The sequence below is a fragment of the Ascaphus truei genome, chromosome 5, assembly GCF_040206685.1.
Source record: "Ascaphus truei isolate aAscTru1 chromosome 5, aAscTru1.hap1, whole genome shotgun sequence".
Classification (NCBI taxonomy): Eukaryota; Metazoa; Chordata; class Amphibia; order Anura; family Ascaphidae; genus Ascaphus; species Ascaphus truei.
In genome coordinates, this window is record NC_134487.1 from 36,373,407 (window position 1) to 36,399,985 (window position 26,579).

At 40.8% G+C, this 26,579-nt stretch overlaps 1 protein-coding gene across 1 annotated transcript in view; it reads right to left on the reverse strand.

The window, feature by feature from the left end:
- Positions 1-26,579, reverse strand: part of RSBN1L (round spermatid basic protein 1 like) — a 60,818-nt gene that overhangs the window by 33,454 nt on the left and 785 nt on the right. Inside the window, exon 2 of the mRNA XM_075599616.1 lies at positions 5,920-6,036. Coding sequence (XP_075455731.1) covers positions 5,920-6,036 — 117 coding nt within the window. The remainder of the gene's footprint in view (positions 1-5,919; positions 6,037-26,579) is intronic.

Genomic DNA, 26,579 nt, shown 5'->3' on the forward strand with positions numbered 1-26,579 from the left:
CATCTTTATTTTCTAGAAATGCAAGGACATTCTGAAGTCCATAGTTCCCAAAACCAATTAACCTCTTCTGTGCACTAGTGATTTTATTGGAACAGCACAGGGAGCGCACACAAGACCTTTAAGCCTTTAAAGAACTGTATTCATTTGTAAAAGGGACAGGTCAACTCAAGTGACAATTGGACAACACATTTAAAAGTAGAAAAACAGGTTTAAAAAAAAAAAAAAAAAGAAGGCAATGAGAAGAAAAGGAAAGTGTTCTTTACAGCAATAGTTTTTTACATTTTTTTTTTAAATGTTACCTGAACCAGTAATCCTCCCCAAAGCTGATCCGTCATGCCCCAAGCTCCAAAGTATTTGCCGGTGTGCCCACAAGAATACTTGTCTGGTGGACACAAAATGGCTGCTGGCAGCCAATACAAACGCAAGCATAGAAAACTGCATGCATCTCAGAAACTAAGGGGTTTCATTTAGTTGGGGAAAGCAAAATCAGCTCTGGGGGTCAGAAGAACCAGCAACAATAAAATATTATTTGCTCCACTCACCAGTTCATTCCAGGTTTGTGTTAATATATTGTAGATTTTCAAGCAGCAAACAGATTAAGGACAAGATTGAGTTTTATCATTCACGACAGACTAACTTTAATAATTAAACCTTTCAGGGGCCAACAGCAGATTACTTAACAATAGAAAACATAAGTATGCAGTCTGGCTTTTGATTTGTCCCAGGCGTTGCTTTTTAAAGCGGTGTTAACAAACTGCCTGGTCAGCAAACCATTGCTGTGCGTTCTGGTCATTTCATTACGTACACCAATAAATTATGGGGAGTAAAAAAATAAAAATAAAGGAGGAAGAAGAAGAAAATGTAGCAGAAAGAATGGGAAAGTCTGTTTCATGTTAAGTCAACAATATTTAATTGCAGATTGTTCCATACTAATCTTTTAAGACCTGCATGAATTTCAGTGCCGTCTGCCTGAAATATAAATGGAAGGATCCAGCACTCCACGGATTTTCAAAAGTTCAACATTTATTGCGCCATACACAACGACCGTTTCGACCATAGTAGGTCTTTCTCAAGTGAAAAGGCATAATGCCAAAGACAAAGACAAGAGTATATATACCCCCCACAATCAATAACAAAGTGATAAACACCAAAAACAGCTGAACAAATAGCAATCACATAGCACTCAACACATGAAATTCAAATTGACAGTCTTATCTTTAGGCTCCTGATTGGCTGCAACATCTTCCTTCTCTTGTTTCCTGATATCCCCGCTGATCTCCGTTGATTCTGATGATCCCAGAAGTGCGTTACGCGCATGCTCTGTCGTGCGTTCCACGCCTCCGTTCCAGCATAGTCACTCCTCATCTGGCTTGGTCCTTCAGCCGAAATCCCGCGAGGTTACGGCCCTCCTTCACATCCTGGTATCTTTGCACTTATATGCCGATCTTCTCAGGTCTGTTCTGCACTGGGGTTGTCATCTTTTTCAATCTGTCGCCATCCTCTCCTTAGTCAGTGGGGATTTGATCAGTAAAACTATCTCAATCAGCCTCGATAAAAGAGAAAAAGATGTCAAAATTGTGTTGTTTCATGCTTATAATTACTCTATTATATATATTTGCTCAAAGATTCCATTTTTAAAGATTTTATTACACATGGGAGTAATCATAAGCATGAAACAACACAATTTTGACATCTTTTTCTCTTTTGACATCAAGGCTGATTGAGATAGTGCTTATCATTTCCTTGAATAAAAGAAATGGACGATTTCTGATCAAATTCCCACTGACTAAGGAGAGGATGGCAACAGATTGAAAAAGAGGACAACCCCTGTGCAGAACGGACCTGAGAAGATCGGCATATAAGTGCAAAGATACCAGGATGTGAAGGAGGGCCGTAACCTCGCGGGATTTCGGCTGAAACCAAACCGGATGAGGAGTGACGACGCTGGAACGGATGCGTGGAACGCACGACAGAGCATGCGCGTAACGCACTTCTGGGATCATCAGAATCAACGGAGATCAGCGGGGATATCAGGAAACAAGAGAAGGAAGATGTTGCAGCCAATCAGGAGCCTAAAGATAAGACTGTCAATTTGAATTTCATGTGTTGAGTGCTATGTGATTGCTATTTGTTCAGCTGTTTTGGTGTTTATCACTTTGTTATTGATTGTGGGGGTATATATACTCTTGTCTTTGGCATTATGCCTTTTCACTTGAGAAAGACCTACTAAGGTCGAAACGGTCGTTGCGTATGGCGCAATAAATTTTGAACTTTTGAAAATCCATGGAGCGCTGGATCCTTCCATTTATTAAAGACTGGATGATTATTACAGGTATCCCTTGAACCAACAGCACCGGTAATACTGTTATGTATATGACTTATGGTGCAGCATATAATTGTTTTTTTGTCTGCCTGAAATATAGCACATATATTAGAACACTCAAATGGGCGATTCTGGCTATTTGCGCAAAAAAAAAAAAAAAAAGAGAGAAGATTTTAAACACTACTCTCCAATTTAAAAAAAAAAAATGTATACATGCATACATAAATGAATAGTCGATACCGTTCTGTGGCTAATGAAATGCTTTTATTTGTGTGAGCTTTCGAGATACACTGATCTCTTCTTCCAACAGTGTTACAATGAATGAAGCAAGGTTTAACTTAACATTCCAAGATGCAGTGTTTTGAAGTTAAACCTTGCTTCATTCATTGTAACACTGTCGGAAGAAGAGATCAGTGTATCTCGAAAGCTCGCACAAATAAAAGCATCTTGTTAGCCACAGAACGGTATAGTCTATTCATTTTTGATTATTAAGCTCGGCTAACACGGTACAGATACCTCTACATCTATACATGATTTCAGAAACGTTTACACAATGATTGGTTCAGGGTTGGATACGGTTAAAAGCACCGACACCATAGCTATCAAATGCAAAGCGGCCACCTGCTCCTAATTATCCCTCCAGGGCAATATCGAACACAAAAGCACGATACCAGAGAGTACCTTGAAGCCGTGTTTCCCCTTATGCAAGGTCAAAATCCCCGCTCTATAAATTAGATGTAATAAAATTCTTCTGTACGTCATCTATATTGTTCTTTCAATAAAGAAATAAAGCCACACAGTACCTAGTTAAAGTACTGGACATTAAATACAGTTCCACAAAAGATGTCCTAATATGAGATAGATCTAGTTATATTTCCAAATAAGATGGTCCACAAAAGAGGTCAGGTGCCAGAGCTTTCCTTTGGTCCCAAGCAACTTTGCAGATATCCCACAACCCTAACCAATCTCATTTGAGGACACTCGGAAGGAGTGAAGACCGGTGGACAGGATTTATACACAACTGAGCAGTATTATGGTTGAAAGCTCAGGGCCTTTTTAAAAATATACTCCAGCAGCAATTCTGAGACACAGACCGCTAATGGTCAGCATGAGAGATGCACACAGAGATAGTTAGTGATAGTCTGACAGCCCGCACCATCTTGGGCTCCAGTGAGGGAGATAAGGGAAGTAGTCACCTCACTAACTCGATACCTGCTCAGCTGTCAAAGTACAACCGGATAATAAACAGCCGGGAGACTCGTTGCCGTCACTTAAAGTATCCTTTGTGAGGTATACCAGCATCTTACAAATATTTCACCCATAACAGGCATGCAACGCGACTACAATCCAACATAAAATAAGACCTCCAACACAGTGCTGGCATTACTAGTGACCTATTTGGTTGTTACACTGAAAACTGTGATAATAAGGGACAATAGCGCAGGGGTAGGTATGCATGCCCAAACTATACGACCTAGAACAACCAAACTGGCTGCAGATAAGGAGTCAGATAGCTGTAAAGTTTACCCAGAAAGCAGCCGAAAAGAGAGGAAGTCAGTTGGCACGCGAGGAGAAAGTAAGAAATCTGGAGGAGAGGCAGATAGAATTGGGGACATCATAAGATATTAAAGGAAAGATATCGAAGGGAGGGGAAGAGAGAGACGCGAGCGATAGGGAGGAGTAGGGGAGGGGGTTAAGAGGATGGAGTAGAGGGGGAGGGAGAGAGACTTTTTTTTAAGTCACAGAAGGCTGCACAAGTGACAATTTGCAGCTAAACAGAAAAAGATTTGAATGTCCATTATGCTTTAATGAACGCCACATCTCTGGTTTCTAATGCTCAGGTTTGTAGAAGCAACAACAAAAAGAAAATGTACTTTCCATATGCAGTGATTGAGGGATGTTTCAGTAATGCTTTCCCAAATTAAACATCTGTACAGAGGTATTTGCAGATTCTCTCTCACTCTCTCTCTCTCTCTATGTTTCCCCCCAAAGCACGATTCCAATTCTATTCACTTAAACAGCAGAATTAGGAGCGAAAATGCCCCCAGTTCAGGTGAGAAATTATGTGACACATTTACATGCTCACTCAGTCAAAGATTGTGTGCTTCCCAAATTGTGCCTGTGTGAACAGCTGTTTTCCAACACATGCTACGAAGCAGGAATTTTTCCGTTAATGTTACAGTTGAAAACGATCCTGAATTGTAGTATATTAAATTATAATTGCAAAAATTGGCAGTATGGATTGGCGGTATCGGCATTAGGAAGCAGTATGCGAATAGGTGAATTACCTGTTAATTCTTTATCTGAAATACGGTCTTTAAATGTTCTTGCATATGCAATTAGGCAATGCATGCTAATTATTGATCCTGATGTTAAATTTAACCCACACCTTTCTGCCATAAAACAAGAGTTATTGCTGCGTTAGTGAAGCGTTAAAGCGGTAGAGGAGAAAGCGTAAAGGTAAATATAACTTATTTTTTTTACTGATCTCTCACGTCAGTATTGACCATCAGTGAATCAAGCCCATAGTGTTCGGACCAGAACATCACATTTTGAGTCATACATTTCCTGACATCTTTGAATTTGGGGTGGGCAAAAAACGGGGCCACCTAAGGCCCGCGGAATTGTTGGCCTGCAGTCTGCCACACGGGGGGAGCCGCTCTCCTGCCCCCATCTGTGGCACGGGCGGCGAAAGCCCACCCAGTAAGTCCTAACACAGCAGTTCGGAATGACCAGAAGGTCAGGGGCCCAACTTTCGTAATTACCGCCTGGGTGATACTGTAATATTTCCTGCTCATTGCCCTCTTCCACACCCCTATAGTACCGCATTACAGAATATGTTCAGATCTTCTAAATAAAAAAATAACCAGTCAACTGCACTAGCAGTGCCATTTGGCAAGATTTAATAAGAGTGAACATAGGTTTAGAATATAGTGGTACCATTCTCTACCTACGGTAAAGCAAATTACCAATATGTGCCACTTCAGTCTGACCCCTAAGTATTAGCAGGCTATTGGTATTTGGTCTTAGGAGAAATGTTTTAAAGAGGCGATCCAAGCGGCACTTAAAAAAATATATACATATTTTGCGGGGGTTTTAATATCTGTAGTCTTTGATTACCTTTACTGAAAATAAATTAGCTATGTTGCTGATCGATTCATACTCCTGTAATTGATCAGCAAAGATCCTGCTTCCTAGGGTTCACTAAATGGCTGCCTTTCAGTTTCAAATCAATCCTTCAGGCAGTGTAATTCAGCAGCTACAATGTATTCTTATATTAATAAAAGGTAACATTATCTATTGTTACAGTTTGCAACTCAAACTGCTGGTAATATTAACAACAAGTTATCAGCGTTGCAGATAATCTTGCACTGCTGAGGAACTGTGTTAAGACATGGCAATAACATGTGTAATTGATCCTAAATTCTCCAGCTTAATTTTAAAAGCAGAAGAGAAACCTCTAAACCTCTTAACGCCTTGCATGCATTCTATAAAATGTCATACATTTGACCAAAAACCTTCCGTGTGCAAATTTTAAAAAAAATGCATAAAATTAATCAGAATCAATAGGATATGTTTTTTTTAAAAATCCTTACCTTTGTGCAGCAATTTCACCTCTCCGTTCTCCTTCTTTATTTCATTCATTAATCTATGCTTCTTTTTTTCCTTCTGTTTCTCCTTGTCTTTATCCTTTACTTTATCTTTGATTTCATCTTAAAAGAAAAGAAATGGTGACAGTTGAAGTATGCAAGTAATGCTCAAGTGAATTATAGAAAAAAAAATGTTAAATGTCCATATCCAACCCTTCCTAACTACATACAGCTCAACAGTGGAAACCATAACCCCAGGAATGCAATACAAACTTGAAAGAAATGCTGTGGATATTAAAAGCTGCCGCTGACATTGGAAAAGACTAAGGCCTCGGGCATGGTCAGCACTTAGGCGCTGACCCCTGCTGAGGCGCGCTGCTGCTCGGCACTGAGCCCCTGCAGCCGCAATGAGAGCGGCTTTAGCAGGGGCTCGCGCACGCTTCCGCGCGCCTGCGAAAGCGTGGGTCTTACCAAATATTTAGTTTCTGTGCTCGCCGGAGCGCAGGGCCGGTCACGTGACGTCACTGGCCCGCCCCCAGACACGCCCACGGACGGCACGCGCTCTAAGGCTAGGGAAAGCACCGCTTTCCGTGAGCCTCAGCGCGCCTCCGCACGGTTTCAGTCTCTATGGACTAAGCCTTCGGAGAAGTATTCAAGCATTCAGAACCTCTATAACAGTATACAGTATATCTGGGTGATCCTGGATATGACACTTCATGCTACACAGTAATACAAGCAGGGCAAGATCCAGAAAGCCTGTAAATTGTGCGTTGCATTTTACATTGCGGTACTAGCCCATCTCTTGTAATAAACTACCATTAGCAAGCGTAAATCTAGTGTGTCTACATGGGAATTTGCCTTGTTGTTATATGAAACCGCCTAAATAATCCTACAGCAGTTTTATAGAAAGCATGGCGTTCTGGAAGTGGCTATTGGATCCAATTACATGATTTACTTTAGCTAGCACATTTTTTTTTAATGAAATTATACCAAATGAGTTGGAAACATGTTGCATTATAAACGTTACACAAGTTGTGACATAAGACGACGTAACTTTATTAAAAGCCAACAATATGCCTCAATGTTGCAACAAGATTTCTAGGTAGATAACCCACGTATGTTAACATTGCACTGATGAAAAAAAAAAAAATAACAGAAAAAAGATCCAGCGGTTTTTATAAAGTTGAAAACCACCAGATCGTAATTACATGGGTTTGCCAGTTACTTGTTTCAGCAGCAAGGCCTGGGACATAGTTATTTAATTAGTGCGGAGGCGTGCTGAGGCTCAGAGAAAGCGGTGCTTTCCCTGGCCTTACACAGCGCGCCGTCCGTGGGCGTGTTGGGGCGGGCCAGTGACGTCACGGAGCTGGTTCGCCCTCATTGGGCGAACCGCTCACGTGACCGGCCCTGCGCTCCGGCGAGCTCCAAATTTGAAATCTTGGTGAGACATACGCTTCCCTAAGCGTGCGGACGCGTGCACAAGCCCCTGCTAAAGCCGCTCTCACTGCGGCTGCAGGAGCTCAGTGCCGAGTGTGAGCGCGGCTCAGCCTTGCTCACACCACTATGTCCCAGGCCTAAGGCTGCGCTTAAAGTGCCGGCAATATCGCGTCAAAACAAATGCATTGAATCCGTCGCATGTGCTTATAGTAGGCTCAACGGTGCGACCCAAGTCTCTGTAGTCAGTAGAATTTGATTTTTACAGCGACGGTCTCACCATGTGACAGGCTGTAAACCAATCAGATAACTTCAGATGCAGGGAGAGGGGGGGAGGGGGGGAATGTGTGGTGTGTGGTGTGTGGTGTGTGGTGTGTGGTGTGGGGTGTGTGGTGTGTGTGTCAAGTGAAACTTTAAAATAGTAAATTCTCCCATAATTTAAAGTAAATTCTGCATACAAACAGAAATTACAACTCCTCTCCGTTTCAGCCTTCCCCCTTGCTCTGTCTCCGCCCCTCTGCCTGACGTCACTCCCCTTGTACCAAGAGACGTCTCCCAAACTCAAAATACAACTTTCGCAATGGCTACGGAGACGGGTGACGTCATCCGTGGCCGTCACTATAAGCGCATCCCAACACATACATTTAACCTTTTCAGTGCTGGCCTGATCACGGCTCTGTGAGGAATGTAACAGTTACGGTAAAAGTGCAAGTGTAAATAAGTTACATTACAAAAAGCAGTGTTATTCAACCCAGTATTACACAAAAATGACCAGAATAAATAAAATGTCATAACGGTCTAACAGTATTATTGGTATTTTTCACTTGCAGAAATTTGTTTTGAAAATAAAGTATCAAAGTGGCCTACTAGATGTGAAGATTAACTGCTGTCAGTGATCAGCGCTTTTGGCCATGTGTTGCTTTGTTGGACTGTGGAGCAGATGTACCATAATACTGGAGGGATAACGTTTTAGGCTCTTTCTTTGAAGGAGTCTCCATGGGTTACCAATTTAAATCGTTTTTAATGACCAGACTACAGTGCCCAACTGAGACTTTTCTGCACAGCCAAGCTGTAATCTGCGCTTTAGAACAAAAAGGTTACATATTATGTCTAGATGACAGTGCTACGTGCATTGCGATTCACCAGAGCATCACAGCATTAATTTCATCAACTTTTAACTTTGCAGAATCCAAGTCGAGGTGTAAATGCTCTGTATCCAACACTTGCATAGGTTTCAGAAGCAGTTTTAGTAGTTTAGCTGTACCAAAGCAATAAGTACTGTATTACAAAGATTGAGGTTTCATTTTCTGCCCTTTAATTCTGAAAAAGAGCTGGTTGACTTTGATCCAATATAGAGACTTCTAAAGTTCTTTTGCCGTTTGAGACATTTCAAAATTCATAGTTTAAACACGCATAGTATGTTCCTGTATGAAATCTTGGTCCTTTCAGTTCAGTCTGCTTTCTGCACTGCATCATATTTACCAATATAATATAGGCAACAGATATGGGGGCAAGCAAACGCAGACACAAAAATGGAAGAATCTGGATGAAACAAGGCTGAAACACTAGTTCTCAGGCCTAATATCGATTATACAAAACTTTGTTCATAAACCATCACCTGTATATTTGAGTATTTCTCTTCCCTATAAAGCTGAGATTCTCAGCCGGTGAGGCGCTCCTCCCCAGGAGGGGCGTATCAGGATTAATGTTGTTTGAAAAAAACCTTTCCATATTATATATATTTTTTATTTTGGAAACCGGAACAAGACAAGTGAGCAGGCTCAGTGTGTGATCATCCCATTTTCAGCGACATACCTTTGCGAAGCTGGTTTTTCTGCACGTGTGGCTAAAAAAAACAAAGCAGCGCAACAGTCTGGAAGATGGAGCACAATGTGGGTGACTTTCAACGTCATCAGTACCCAGAATCCAAAAGCTTGTAGCAAGAAAGAAGCCTCAATGTTCACATTGTAACAACTAAAGCGAATGTATGTTTTATGGGGGTTGGGGGGAGACATTTTCAAATAAAAAGGTAGGTTTGAAGGGGGCGCAAGATTTGTAATGTTCATCAAAAGGAGACATGGGTTAAAAAAAAGTTGACAAACTGCTAAAAAGCTTCCACAACTTGCCGAGTGTGCTCTAAAGACACAAAATTACGCACAGCACAAGTTGGACAGAGGCAACGCTAACCCGATACGGAGGTGGTCGAGGCAAGAGAGGACTGTTACTAAAAAGCCACAGAATGAGAAGCAGCAAGCCCGACATGTAATATGCGTTCTTGTATTTCTAAAGAAAATGTTAAAATCATGCAAACAATGCCGCATAATATTTTTTTTTTTAAAAAGTGTTTGCAGGCTACATTACAAGTGAAAAAACACAAGAGGTTAAAAAAAAAAAAAAAAAAAAAAAAAAAAAACATGGTCTGTATCAAGTGCATTAAAGAAGGACTAAAGGACTTCAACATGTACAGACAGGAAGAAAGGAAGGAGATCGCTTTAACAGATCCTTAAATACAGTACATTGCTGAGCAAGGAAGCACTTTACATAGCAATATAAATGTACAACAAGGAGTTACACGCACTGTAGCAGGGAGACCCCCCAGGCTTAAAAAAGTACATACAATTATCAAAAATACTCTGGGTAGGCAAAAGGGGACTCAACAAAGGAACAATACATGGGAGGTGTGTAATGTATAAAAGTAAAAATAAATACAAATGCAGGATTTATGCTTTAAACAGGTACATATGGACTCTGGAGAGGAGAGCCCCCCCCCCCCCCTCCTTCCGACCATACAAGGCAGAGTCCTAACAAGTATTCCTTTATTGCTATAGCGACTCTACACGCACCATGGTGCTCACATCACGCACACACATTTGCATCTATACCATATTACTAGAACAAGGCAGATTCCGTCTGATTTAAAATCAGTCTCCGCAGTGTCTCCAGTACAGCCAGATATACACACTGATAATTGCAAGCGGTGAAACGGAGAGCAGGAAGTAGGCCTAAAATGTCAGCACAGAGGAAATGTAAACAAACGATTACACAAGTAGAATCATAAGACAGAGAGGAAAGAAGAGGAAAGACCGTGAACTGAAGACAATCCGAAACAATGAACTAAATGGTTTCATCTAGACATAAAACGCTGGGGAAAAAACCCGAAATTAAAATCATACAAGAATATTTGAAGGTCAGCTTTTTCTGGTCAAAGAAAGAAGAGAGACAAGAGACAGTAACTGTCCCAGTTTACAAACTTTTCTCAAGACCTCTATGCAAAGAAGCAAGCCAAGCAGTTTTTTTTTTTATTTTAATACAGGTTTGAAGCACATGAATTTCAGCTCCAGAGACCTCAGCTTCCTAGGATACAAACCTCCATAGTGGGTGCTGGTAGCCACCCCAGGACTCACATTATGTCTCCAGGGCACTGCATGCCAATAGGAAGTAGTGACGTCACCCGGGGCACACGTGCACACACTATAACATTCAGAAAGTTTGTCTCCTCTTCCTAAATGTTATTTTTAAGTCTTAAGCGCTTATTCCCATGAAATATTATTTATATGATTGTCGGGTATTACTACAGTGAAGCGCTATGTACATTAATGGCGCTATATAAAGATATACAATACAACATCTACTATAGATTTTGGAAAGCAGCTTGTTTGTTCACTATGCGTTTGGACACCTCTTACGATATTTGTAACCACATTTTGCATGATGGTTCCAGATATCAAGAAGCAGGTTTTTGTCTATGTTTGGATACATTCTATTTTTAATTGTACCTGGTAGGCTTTATATCTGGCACGAGACATCATACTGCTGACATTATAGATACTGTATCTGACTCTCAAAGTTTACACAGAAAGCAGACGAAGAAAGAAAGAGAGAAAGGCAGGTGACACGTGAGGAATAATTAAGAATGCTGGAGAAAGAGGCGGAAAGAATTGGTGGACATCCATAAAAAGGTATTAAAAGGAAAGTGATGGGGATAGATGAGGAGGGAGAATTACTGAGCAACGCCGGGTACTTTCAGCGACTATAATATATACTATGTATAATACACACACAGCAAATATTGGAATATAGGTCTTGCATCTGCACATTTGTGCTGCACTTTCATTTCAGAAACAGTTTTACTATGCTTATTCCATGTCACCATGAGATTTCTATTCAGACTTTCTATTATGAATTTATTCCCAAATGTCCTGCATTTCTATGGACATTGAGATTTAGGAGATTGTAAGAAAACCACATTCTGGCAGGTGAGTTTTCAATGCCTTTAAAATGTGGCTCAATTGACCTTAGTTTAAATTTACGTGCTGGGAAGCCATGTTGATGGCTCAGAAAGAAGAAGTTGTGTGTTCCTGGTTGAGAGAAACACTGCTTTACTGCATATTCACTATATACCAGTGGCCAGGATCACATTTATGTTATTGTTAAAGCTGAAGGATAATTGGTTAAGTAAGACATTGATTGAGTGTTCTTCTTTGCTACTCTTGTCTGGAAAAGAAGAACTTTAACAGAAGTGGAGAAATTTAAAATCTGTGCGTGTAGTTTGAAGAGAATATATTTAATGTCCAAGATAGAGGACATCAAAAGCCAAAGTATACAACATATGTTGCGTTCATTAGGCTACAGCCCCGCTGTCCGCGGTGCACGCGCATCTGCTAGGTTGGCGGCGTGTGCAGCCGAGTTCCCCAGTCTGCAGTGAGCTGCAGGGGGAAAGACAGGAAGGGAGGGGGGGGAGGAAGAAAGGAGGGCGTGACGGGGGTAAGGCCATGACGTCACCCAGCAGAATCGCCCTATTGGCTAAACCGTCGATGGGCGTGGCCTATCGCTCAGTCGCTAGTTCTAATCATAATTTTAATGTATGTCTGAAAAACTCGCTGCACAGCGGCCGCCCCTCACAGCGGGCCCAGCCCCATTGAGGGGCGGCTCTTGTCCCCGCCATAGCGGACGCTGCATCAGCCAGCGGGGACCAAGCCTAAGGGTCAAGCCAAGGCACCACTTGCCAGGAGAGGCCTCCACCAGCCAGTGAAGAGAAAGGGTTAACACTAATATAATAAATGCTGCAATGACTGCAAGTTTGCATCGATTGATACAAGCTAAGTTTTGACATTTCTTAGACAACTCACAATGGCGGTAGTTTAGAGCAAGCGCAAACATTTGATCATCATCATTCCTCCAAAGTTAGAAACTTATACAAGATGTCACAGTATGTCAGGGGTGAGAAACACCAATCCTCAAGGCTCACCAACAGGTCAGGTTTTCAGGATAACCCAGCTTTAGCACAGGTGGCTCAGTTAGTCTTCGATTGAGCCACCTGTGCTGAAGTAGGGATATCCTGAAAACCTGACCTGTTGGTGACCCTTGAGGACTGCAGTTGCCTATCCCTGTAGTATGTAATAAGAGAAAAAAAAGTAAAGGTTATAAAGATAGATATTTGGCGTTATTGACATGTAAACAAGGCTTTAGAAAGGCAGTCATTTTAACCTAACAAATGGAAAATAGAAAGGACCCTGAAAAGCAGATGTCGTTCAACAGATTTCCCCCTCCATGGATGTACGTCAGTTATGGTCGCATTACAGATATGCATGTTCCCTCCTTGGAAGGGGAATCGTAAGACAAAAGGAAGGCAAGAGCACGTCCTTCTCAAGACAACAACACACACACGAGGGGAGCTTAATTTAACGCTTTGAGTGTCCCAATAAAAACTACGTCAATGGATTATGTCACTCCGGGGCCCATGACGCAGTGCCTGTGTAATGGTCTTTTACTACTCATTTTATAGGAGATGTCGGGTTCTGAGTTCCAATGAAGCACAGAACACGATCTGGCCCAGATATACATGAGAGGACGACGACTCCTCTTCCATTTCTAGTTTCAGTGCCAACGTGATCTCGTGACCTTGGTGCTGCAGCCCCTCCCACATCCAAAGGGTTAAAAATAACCCCCAATTTTGAGTTAGCTGCAGGAACAAATGACCCAATTAGGGTAGGTTAAATGCAGCTGCTTCAAAATCTATTCTATATAACCATTTTCTTGTCAAGTTTGTTTACAAAACATCAAGTCCAAACATGGAAGGGGTTTGATTTCCTCCAGCCACCACTTCTGTGATACGTCTAGTGTTCCCCACTGCCGACACACACACACACACACACACACACACACACAATAGGGATAGGGCCACAATATTGTAGGGAATTCCCTCTTTCACAGAACAAGCCAAGCCAGCGAGTCTCAAAGAAAAGCAGCGATGGGGGGGGGTGAGGGGTGTAGTGAGAAATGGAGGTGGGCGACCAACATTCACAAAATGGAACCCCAGTGTCGCCTTTCAGCTGCGACTGCTTGGACCTCTGAACGCAAATGAGTAGGCTATGGCTTGGGTAAATATTTGATGGACGTGCACCACATTCAGAGTCCCAGTAGAAAAGAAAACCATACCTTAAACTTTTTAAAAACCAACAGACCAACGTGTGATTCAAGTCTGAATGTATTTGTTTAAGAAAATCAATCACACTGTAGAGTTACATGAACACACACATTTACAGCGCAAGGAAAACAGGACTTCCCAGTTAAACGTCAGTCATTGCTTTCTTGCCAAGAAGAGCTCCACCCTTAATAAGGCACGCGAGACAGTGTTGTATGTCAGAAACATACCACAATGACTTTGTATAGTGCAATATTTAGAAACTCACAAAACAAAGTTGTCCATATTTGTACTGTGTATATAAAAGCCTTGTACTCTTGGTTTCTTTAATCCTCAGAGAAGACTTGGAAAAAGGTGTGCACCTATACAAGACCTCACTAAAAAATCAGTTTACCTACATTTGCCTTTCGAGCTCACACTAGATTTTTCCATTAAATAGAAAAAAGTAGTGAAACCAGATTGACCAGAAAGTTAAACTGGCAATTTTCATAATGAAAAGGGAGAGCTGTCTGAAAAGCTTTTATTACAGAAAATAAATGATACCACACCTTATGTAAGCATAGTTCAATGCAAGTTATTCCAACGGTAGGAAATAGATGCATTCTTTATCAACTTTGGTTCTTAAGAAAAAATGCCAGTGTTAAAGGATCAAAAACCACAACACTTTAAAATGAGTTGATGTAGGCACGGTTAAGGAAAATGATTGCGCTGATCTGCAAAATATATACATTTTTAAAACTTATGGTATCAGACCTTCATACAAGGAAAATGTGCGCTGCACAGCTTGAGACAATTGTTTTTTTATATATTCACAGGTCTTTATTATAAAACACAAAGTATAGCCAGAAATGATCATTTCGGTCTGCCTAGACCTATAAGTAAATAAAACACTAATTCGTAGGTTCCTTTGGAATGCAAACTCTCAAATTCAGACGTGAACTTCTGAAAATAAATAAATAAACCATTTTAAACATTAGGTATCCAGGTCAACTACTGTTACTACCTACTGGGCAAAAAAAATAAATAAAACGAACACATTTAATATAAAATGTAAAAAAAAAAAAAATCGTTGTCATGATATGTCACAATTTAGGCATTTTTATCTTACCAAACATTTGTAACTAATGTAGAATTTCCGTAATGTACATAAACATGTTACAGTATTTTAAATCTACACACCTACAGCTGGAGGCATATATGCTAAATGTATTGGCTATAGGTGATTTTTTTTAAATTGAAATTTTTTAACTTTATTTACAATTTTATTGGGATACAGTATAAAAAAAACAGGGGAAACCAAGTACATGGTGACACACACGCGAAGAACAAAAACTTCACATTCATTTTTTTTTTAATAAATAAAGGGGAGGGGGGGGATGTGAGGTGGGTCTGGTCATCACCTAAGTACGGATTAAACTGATGGGGGGTGGGAGGGGGGGGGGGGGAAGTATGTCCGGCATATCTACGAGACGTCCATTATTATGAGAGGTTTTCTGATGGAGGAAGCCTATGCTAAAGCGATGTGTGTGTCTGGGCCCTCTCTACCCTCTGAACTGAACAAAGGTTCATCCCATGCAAGGCCAGCTATAGGGGACTTTTAACAAAATATTTTCCTTTAATACACTAGGGAACAAGAACACCTCTGAGGAAGATCGTATCTACGATTGAAACGCGAAGGGTGGTCCCCCTGATGTTAAAAAAAAACCACTGAGCTATTTTCCCTCCCTGCTACGAGACGCCGATGCCAATAGACGCCGCCGCTGTGAAACCGCAAGGATCAGAGGTTTACCTTTGGCTGTGACGCCACCTGCTGTGATCAGCTGTTCGCTTTGGAGTCGAAGCACACAGGTCCTCCACACTTCACGCAGAAGCTACAGTGCGGCCTGGCTGAGATTGTTGCAGGAACCCGAGTGGTCAAATTGCTCGTGTTCTTGTGGGAGCATGCGAGTTCAATGGGCTCACTGCTCATACGGTATATAAGTTTTTTATTAAATTGTATTACACTATATATATACACACACACACACACACACACACACACACACACACACACACACACACACACACACACACACACACACACCTTTCTTCTTTTTATATATGGTCCAGGAGAATTCTTGTCCTAATACTGCTCCAGATCAGAAATCTGGAAACACCTGAGAAATTCCTTTACCACGTGAGTGGGCATTCATTAGTTTAATCTGCAATTAATTGTTAATTTACACATTTGCACTATGTTATTTCTTTCCTTGTTCTACATGCCTGAGGGAAGTTTTTGCGCTTGGGAGTGTTCTTGTTGCCTAATCTAAGGCCTTGAGCACACACAGCGCTACGCGCGCGTTAGTCACTGACCCCTGGCGGCCAATGGTAGTGTTCATTGTTGAAACTTCCATTGGCTGCGAAGCTCGGCATTGTCGATGCTGCTGTAGCTGGAGTCTTTCAAAACTGTGAATACAGGCTGCAGCACGACGTCAGTTTCAGCAGCCAATCAATGCATTGACTGCTGAAAGTGAATAGACTCGGCAGCTCCCTGCACACACATACATTTATGCTTTTGTTTTAGGTTTTACACCGCTCCCCCCGCTCTCAGGGTAGGAGGCTGTGCGCATCTCGTGGGGGCATGGTGTGTCGGATCATTCCGTCTGCTGGGGATGTTCACACATCGCCCAGCAGCCGGAGGCGCACGCGCATGCAGCGCCGCATAGCACTGTGTGCTCCTGGCCTAAGGGTGTTGGGAAACGCCCTCATATCAGCTGCATCTCCCAGTGGTGATATTTATTTGTTTATATGAACACTTGGTGATTTGGGTTTGCGCTTATTCTCTGTGTTGCAAAACACTAGGGAGAATAGGTTCACCCTTCCTGGATAGTGAAAATATAATAAGAGCAATGCAAGATTCTTTATACAAGGGTTTTCCACACGCAAAAAAGAAATCTTACCTAAAGATTGACATGTGTAGGCTACCTCGAATAAACATTTTTTGTAACTGGGACCTGCCCTTAACAACTAATCTTTTGTGACACCTCCAGAATAAGATACGTATCTCGTCATGTCATTTTGTTTGTACCTGAAGCTATAGTTATTGAAGGGGAAATGTAGGGTATGAATGCATAACTGTACAGAGCTTCTCGTCTTTAGAGGAACACATTGAAGAGTTATGCAGAGAGCCGCTGTGACTGGTTCAGGATGTAATGTCATTAGATGGTTGTTTCAGAGTAAAGCAGTCAACACTGCAGTCAACACTGCCTGAGGCTGAGCATGCAAATAATGGTTTATGTCCCAAGAACCACAATAAGATAGCTGAATCCTGACAGACCACCTATTACCCCATGCCTGTGCAAAACAAAATGTGCTTTCAAAAGAGAACATTATTGTCCCTTCACATTAGCATGGAGAAGGAACCTGTGGATGCATCGGTTTTCCACTGGTCCTTGAAAGATGGTTCATTCGTCCCATTGTCACATATGATGGCGTGGTTTAACTACAAACAAGGATTATGCGTAATGACATTCAAATGAACACATGAAAGCAAAGCAGCCGAGCAAAAATATACAGCGGTTTTCAGCCTCTAGAAAAATAAAAGCAAATTTCTCCAAGAGAAATATTAGAATGAAAAGTAAAGTATGTATGTATCTTCTTTAAAATACACCCACATCTTTTATTTGTAGTATCACCAATTAGACCTACAATAAAGTATCAATCTCTAACAAAAACAATGATGTCTCCGTATCGGGATTCCTCAGTCACTTCCAGGAATACCAAAAGTAAGACACTTATTTATTGCATTAGTGAAAAGAACACCAACCGGTTTACCTCCTACAACATGGACTTGGAGCCAGAGGTTACACGCATACACTGAGCGCTGATTAGTCTGCACTTGAACAAACTGCAAGACCTGCCTGGTTGGTTTCCATAGCAACTAATGAATTGACGACATCTTTATTGTGTTTTTGGCATGAGCCTTTGAATGGTTGCTTGTTATACGGTATATTTATGAATTGTACAGTTCAGACTGTTCACATTTGAAAATGGGTTATATTAAGCCTGAAATGCTGTAGTTATGTGATCTCGCTCTTTACTATATTTAGCTGATGGAAGTCTCATAAAATACAAAAATCCGTGCTCAGTGCAATGCCAGTATTATACCATATTGTAGATCAAGATGCTTAATTGAGCCTACATTAGCTCTAACAAACTAAAATATAGTACCAAATCATACCCACAAAGCAAGTGGCCAGAAGCCTTATTAATCAACACTAATATATGAAAATAGAGAAACAGGGAATTCGTCTTGATAAGTGTCAGGCAATATTTACATGAGGACTAACCCATAATGAAATGTTGGAAACATTTCTGAAACGGAGTAGTAAATGTTAACAACATACATTTCAAATGTATTTGTATCTATTTCTACTATACATGGAGATACTGAGTGGCATATTGTCAAAGGTACAGTACAGGAACAGGCAGCACCAGATGTATAGAAATAAAAGAGAAGTATCTGTCTAAATCTGACATACTGGTTGAACTTCATGGACATCCACATTTTGAAAACCTCTAATGGAACTATGAAAATATAATAGTGTATATTTTTATGTTTTACATTTGGTGCCATTTGCAATGCTTTGCACCACTGAATCATTGATGTGTAGTCCCGTAGATATTTAGGCACCAATTCAAAATAAATACGGGTCTTAAACCAACAAGACGTCAAGCTTCTAACACACCAGTGAGGGCGTCCTTGAAATGGTTTGGCAAAGCATGTATGTCTGTTCCACCACAGCCTTCCGCCATCATCCTGTCACTAAGCTAGCATACCCTCTCCCCATTGTCCAAATGTTCTTGGAAACAAAGATAATATCAAATGTAGTCATTATATTCAGGTGACCAATTTTAAATAAAATAAAGATGCAAGCAAGTAGCACTAAGTATTGGTGCCTTAACAAGCTATGTATAAATACCAGGCGTTTTTAATTTTATTACTCCAAACTAGTCATATACTACTTGCACCCAATTAGTTAAGAAAAATAAACTAAAATACAATTCAAATTAAATATGTTGTGTATTATCTGGGGAAAGCTTGATAAATTCTGTATTCTTGCCATGTCTAACAAAAAACAAATAAATCAGCTAATGCCAATGTTGCTAGAGGTGATTGCATTCCCTGGAACAAGAACAGATGAGAGCTCATGGCTACAAAGGCACGGAAATTGAGGTGCAGCAGTTGGCCTTGCAATGCTTGATGGGACATCAGTGTTGATCCAACCGAATAAGCAACTGCACATCGCTAAAGAAAAATAGGATAAGCAAACATCCGAAACTAATCAGGGACCTACCCAAAAAGAAAGCATTCCGATAAAGGCTTGGTATAACCTGAAACCTTACCTTTAGCATTTTTGTACTTCTGCTTTTCTTCTTGCCGGTTGTGTTGGTAGTGGGAAAAAACATGTTACATTCATGTGAGTATTTCTGGGCAAACCGTGTGCTCTGTACTTGTATTGAAAAGTTTCAGATACCAGTCTAAATCAAGAATCCTATTCTGGTTTACAAATCCATCCCTGTGAACACAAGCTATGTGCAATACATTTCATATCTATAATTGGGCAGGTATCGTTTTGTGTGTAGACTAGACAAGCTTGTTTGTACAGCATGTTGTTTTCTTTACCAAATCCATACTGAGCAAACATGGAGCCCTAAAGAATCATTGTGAATATAGGCAAATAAACCAAGTATAACTAAGTAATTGTCAAATTGAAAAGAAACAAAGTCAAGAGAATGGTGAGGAAAGACCATGTCACAGTGGCCATGCCAATCCAAGAAAGATGAATGTTGTCCCATATTTGCCCAGCAGTATTTTGACAAATATCTTATGAATAATGGGGAAGAGTTGCCGTTTTGGTCAGAGTACTTGATACGGTTTTTTTTTTTTTAATAAAAGTTTGGAAAGTCTTAGGCCGCGTGCATACTGTGCGCGACCGCGCGTGTGAACAGACTGCAGGTCTGTGAGGCAGGCCATAGAGCACGCAACCGCGCGCACGATGAAGCGCGACAGCGTTTTCAGCTGTCAATTTTTTAATTTTGAGGGTGAACCGCTCACGTGATGTCACGGCCACGCTTTCCCGTCGCTGTGGATCTCAGGCCACAGGTTGCTCGGCCAACAGGCGCATGTGATGCCATGCACTCCGTCGCGCATGCGCCCACTATATCCGAGGCCTTAGATGAACAATTTAGCTCCTAAGCCGGCTAGGAGACCATGCGTTTAAAAGTGCCAAAGCTTACCGTGTATACAGACAGGATAGGTGGTATAGGTCTTAGGCACAACATCAGAAAGGCACTGTTGACTGACAGCTATACCACCAATGCTGCCTGTACATGCGGTGCACTCTGGCAACAAAAAGTGAATGGGCAAATAGATCTCTTCCAAAGCTAGGTGTCTTCAGCATAGCACCGCTTAGTAATATGGCCAGTAATGCTTTGTCCACTCCGAGATAAATAGATCTATCTATGTGCAAATTGGACAGAACCACCCCAACTTATTTGAAAACAATTTAAAATCCGTAAATAACACCGGTTGCAAGCAACTACTAATTGACCCCATTGTGCGCTGGAAGGGTGTGCAAAGCATAAGGCCAGCAATATAGTGGGCGCGCGCCTGTGTGAACGCTCGTGCACGTGACGCACACGTAGTGTGTGTATGGTCCATGCTGCTGTGAGCGACAGGCTTGAAAGGTAGTGTGTGTGTGTGTGTGTGTGTGTGTGTGTGTGTGTGTGTGTGTGTGTGTGTGTGTGGTGTGTGGTGTGTGGTGTGTGGTGTGTGGTGTGTGTGAGTGTGTATAAATAATTTATTCTCACAGCATGTCGGCTTTTTTTTTTTAACACACGCGTGCGCGTGTATAGAAATGTAAAAAACAAACAAACAAAAAAAAATAACACGACATGCTGTGAGAATAAATTATTTATTAATATTAGACACACAGACAACGGCGCAAATACTTACTTTTCTGAGTTTCCCCCCCTATTGCCTGGCTCCACGCTCCCTGCCCTGCGCGGCCCTAGCATACAATGGCTGGCTAACCACAGCCAACTATAAGTGGCGTGCGCGCGCCCACTATATTACGGGCCTAAGATATGCATGCACCGTGGGGACTTCAAAGCAAATGCATAAGGAATAAATGGCAGGCCTTCTAACTAATGAGGGGTCAGTTATCAATATAAAGCTTTGTCTTTTCTTTCTGAACATTTATTATCATGAATTGGTGACGTTTCATACTGGAATCCCCTTCAAAATCCACCACGGCTAAATGAGCGAAGCAGGAAGGTTAGTTGTAAGAGCCAGAATTAGATTTACATGCATAAAAATGTGGCAAATTCAGGACAAAAGAAGCTGGAGGGTCCCTTGCTGTTCAATTTCAAAACCAATAACCGTTCACAAGAGAATGTGGGTAGGTAAAGTTAACCGAGGGGGGGTGTGTGGGGGAAAGGGGAGGCTTCTTGTTCAAGCTGTTCCTGTTATTTGGTGCTCATGTAATATACAGTACTGCTGTATTACATAGTAACACAGAATTTACCCAGCTAGACTCATTCTTCCTTTTGTTTTGCTTGTTTGGTTATTAAAGCAGCAGTCCAAGCTGCCAGTTTTTTTCCCCCCTTTAATTTGTGCAGCAATACAATCCACACAATGATAAGTAATTAGCCAAGTTGCCAATCGAACGGCAAAGATTCAGCTCGGGGGTTCACTACATGGCTGTCAGTGCAGCTGAAGAGGACCAAAGATGCAAAGTTCTGAGTGGGAGATCATGTGACCAGGCAGTCACTAGATACAATTAGTGCACTGCTAGAGAGAGGGCAGGGCTCAAAAAGGGGTGTGCCAGAGCCTGTTTCAGAAGAGGAAGTGACTGTAAATGGTTGCTATAGAAACAAAAAATGCTTGTTACCTTGTAATACATTAAACATTTTCATTCATGGTTTAAGAAAAAAATGCTGCAAGTTTTTCTCATAGTACAGAACTGATTTAAAAACAAACAACACACACGTGTAAGATATTGCTTGGTGTGCAGCTTAAAACAACATTACCACAATCTGTTAAAACCTCTCCTTTGATCCCTATGCCAGACCAAGGTTTTGGACCAACCCATATCTTATTGTTATGCCATTTAAGAGCATTTTTAAATGCCAGCACATGGATTTATTCTACCACCCGATTCAATGAAGCTGGAGGTCCCAGAGGAGAAGTTTCCGAACATGTCCACAGACACTTATTTTCCCTTTAAAATAGTGCAGTCCCTTTAGCCATGAATTTACCATTGTTCACGCTCCATAAATGTACCAGTTGCTTATTTAAAAGCTTTAAAGCAACCTGACAAATATAAAATACTATATAAATGTGTAATGTAATAAGTACTGCTTTTGTTAAGGATTTGGAAACCACAACTTGGGGAATAATACTGCGGTGAATTTAGTAGTTCATGGAACACTTATTAAAAGCAGAAATACTACTTTATCCCCTTACATTAATATGTAAAAAAATCTCCGGTTATAAATCTGCAAAAATCCTGATTGTGTACCTAACATAATGGCCGCCTTTCAGTTTCAATCAAAGCAACAATGTATCCTTATATTACTATGGTAACATTATCTATTGTTACCGTTTACAGATCAAAGTGGTTGGAATATTGTGATTTGTTGCCAAACAGGGATGCTTAAAAAAAAAAAAAAAAATCACGTTTTGCTGCTTTAAGAATTTACTTTCCTGGAATTCTTTGCAGCCAAAACCTTTTAGGGGGTATCGGCACAAATGAAATGGTACAAACACATCTTGACCAACAAGTGTGTGTGACTGCACCAATTTATGAAAACAATCTTGCCAATGATAGTGCTCAAAGTAAATAACAGCATAGAGTGTGTAAAAAAGGAAGCGCAGCTAGAGCTGTCAGAAAGTGAACAATAGACAAGTGGTAGACAGAGGAAAACAAAGCTCGTCCTCGTCATGAGCTGTGAGCAGAATCACAGAAGGAGAGTCTTACGGCACAAATATTGTTTCATTGTCTTCCTAACGTGTCACAGAAATGACATTTTCAGGAATAGTAATCAACATCATTAAAAGGTGTAGTATTCTCTACAACCAATGCAAACTAATTATAGTGGTATGTTTATCCGATCAGAAGTAGCGTTACAGTATTAACCCTTAAAGGGCTCCGCAAAGCATTCCCGGCCCCTTCAGGGCCGAAAACTTAAACAAAAAAAAGCCAGACTTATTTATTTACTTTCTAACATTTCCATTGTAACCAAATGCATAAGACCTCTGTACATCTCCAGTAAACATGTCCTTCGCCACTTTTTCCATCTGTACAAAGTAATTAAGATATCACCAATAGCCAAACACAGCCATATGCATCTCATAAAAATTAGCTTTTCTTTATTATTATAATAATATATTATATAATATTTTCAAAGAAAAAACAATTAAACATTTCATTTTAAAGGGCAATGGAGTCATTCCAAGAGCAAACTACATTAATAAATGGTTCAAAATATATAATGTTTAATATCTAGCAGTCAACTAACCAAGTAGGCCCAGAATGTCATCAATTCACGTACCTTGGACTCCTGACACTTGTTTATTCCCTTTCCTCCTCACATGCTTTCTTTCTTCTCTCTTTTTTTAAAAACACACGATAAGCCATAGCTACACCAGTGCTAAAAACACGTGGGTGTGTCATTGTTGGGGAAAGTGAAACCAAAAATGAAGACCATTTTAAAAGTAACCCAGAAAAATGTCAATCTGGTTTCTTCTCGCAGCAACTTCACTTTTATTTAAGTGCATCAAAGGACAGATCTAGAATAGATCTTTAAACACAACAGAATGATATATGAAAGATTTTAAAAACAAAAAAACAAAAAGGCACAGGCCATTTTGAAAGATCAAATTAATTTCACCAGTACCCAACTACATACTTGATTTTACAAAACAATGTAGTTAAGTGTTGATGTGGTAGCTTCCTGTTGAATAAAAGATTATTTTCTATTAACAGTTAGTTAATGCACTGTTTGTCGAGTTGTTCCCGCTATATTGAATAAGGGCATTAGTGACAAAGCTTCAGGCTGACATTTACATAGAACTCCAGAGTTGCCAGCAGGCACCTATCCAACCCCAAAGCAGCGCCATTGCTTGCCTTAACCTGGGTCAGCCTTCTGCAGAGGCACACCACACAATCTAGAAATGAGACCACCCTCACTTAAAAGGGGCAGTCCCATGTAACCAGCCCCCCAACATTTTTTGAGACAACTTCTCATTGCAATCTGCTTCCTAAAATGATTGAATCACCTTAAAGTAACATTGTGACATTTGCATACTGTTAAAAAGTGTTTCCCTTTTTCCATGTTTGGTTGATTTCAAGCATAAATGACTTCCTAATTACTATACACACAATAGACAAAACAAAGACAACTACTCACATCCACTATTAAGATCCAACAGTTATCACGAAAAGATATTATATAGAGATTGTAAAAAAATAAATAAAAAACGCAACCATGCCATGTTTCATACAGAGGTGTATGTACTGTATGACAAATTATATAAATATATAAAAAATGTAATACTGATGTGTGTGTGTGTTCCCGCCTGGGGACCGAGACAGCAGGCTTTGCTTGTTGGACTCAAATTCTTTTTTTATACTACTGTGCTGGTATTTTGGATCACAGTTGTGATCCTTATAGACTTAAAGTTACCCCCTTTTTACCTTACACCACAACTGCCTGTACAGGCACTCTCCTTAGGCCGCACTTATTGTGTTGGCGACGGCGACCGATGACGTCACCCCCCGCAAAAGTTATAATTTAACTTTCAGCGACGTCGCTAGCAACAGGGTCATTGATTGGTTTACAGACAGTCACATGTGGTGACAATCTGTCAAAAAATCAAATTTAACCCGCTTCCAAATTTTTGGTCGCAATGTCGCGCTTACTATAAGCGTTGGCGACGGGGTCAATTGCTTTGTTTTGGAGCGACGTCGCGTCGCCATCGCGGGAACTATAAGCGCAGCCTTAGTGTGTGCAGCCATCTTGCCTTGACAGATATAGATGTATAGATATACAAAATAAAAATATTTAATCAGTCGGCTACATTTAACCTAAATCAACACACCACTGCGTAATTAACTTTAATCCTAGCATCCCAATAGGTCAATCACTGTTGAATCAGAGTTTTAGGGCCAATCAGTTGCTTCGAAGAGATGGTTATTAGATGAGTGTTTTTTAACCTGTGTGTTTCTATGGGAGATTTCTGTGAAGAATTTGGTAAGGACCTTTATCTTTTCCAGACAACATATTTTGCTGTATTATTTTTTTTTTTTTTTTAAATGTAATAGCGTTATGATGCTGTACTTTAATGTAATAAATTATAGAAGTTGTTTGGCAGCAATAGCATGTTTACACATATTAGATAACTAGCAAATGATTCAGGGTAGCGGTTATACATTTGTAAAGGTAAGACCTCAAAAGGTTACAAACTAGCAGATTGTTTTACATGCTGAAGCTCTGTTGGAGGTACTGGACAGAACATAAAAGCCTGGCTGTCCTACCATGCATCTCACTTCGGCTCTACGTTCATGTGTCTGTGTTGTACTTTAACTCCCAGTGTTTCTCTGGAAACCAGGTGGCTTAAGTGGCCTTAGCTGTGCATCCGTTTCTATTTAAATTGCATAATCAAGACACAGCTAGATGGGTGTAATCTCTATACTAAATCTTTGTAAATAACATGAACATCCATGGTGAACTATATATCAGTTGGGTGATCCAAGTTAGCAGGTTATTCATACCCGAGAAGACTGACGACATATTTAAAGGTTTCAAGACAACTCGTGAATATTTGCCACAAGACTTAGTTGAGGCTTACACTGGCATCTTTCAAAAAATCCGTCAAATACGACATGTTACATGGAGGTAGGCAACCACTAAATGTAAGCTTCCAATATATTTAATAATAATAAAAAATATATATTTGCTTTGGGAAATAACTGCCCATTGGTCCTCAACCCACCCAGCATTTACTCCTGAACCACTTATCCAACAGATTCAAATGAATACTATGGAGGAAAAATGTATGGACTGGATAACATGCCACAAGGAGGACACAAACTCACTGAGATGGCAGAGAAAGCCTCTGTCATCACACGATGACCATGTGTAGGACAGGTGATTAGTTAAGGGGACAAGTCAGGCCAAGGTTGTAAGGTAAGGGAATAGCCGATGGAGTGAGGAAGGGCATGGAGCAGTGCGGGCAAGGACAGGGGGATCATCAGGCCATAGGGCAGGTTACCATGCAGAAGACATGTCTAAGCCAATAACATCCTCCAACTGCTCCTATTTAGCAAGTAGACAACATGTTTTTTAGGGGTCCTACAAGACAAGCACTACCTATTACAAAGTGGTGTGTGAAAGGTTAAGGGACTTTCATAGGAATAGCTTGGAAGTGCCTCCATCCAGCACAAGTAGAGGAACAACAGTACATAGTACAGGCAGTCCTCGGTTATCCAACAGCATCCGTTGTGGACATAGCGTTGGATGGTGAAACCGTTGCAAAGCGAGTCCCGTGTTAATCAGCGGCAGTGAGCGGCGGATAACGCATCCCGGCTTAAAAAAAACAGTCCCTTAGGGTTCCATTGTAAAGCGTTGGATATGCCATTCGTTGTAAAGTGAAACATTGGATAACGAGGACTACTTGTACTGTGCAAAACGTTACAGGGTTTGCAATGGTAACAGGGAAGTGACACCAGGCAGAAATTTGGGGGGGGGGGGGGGGAGGGAC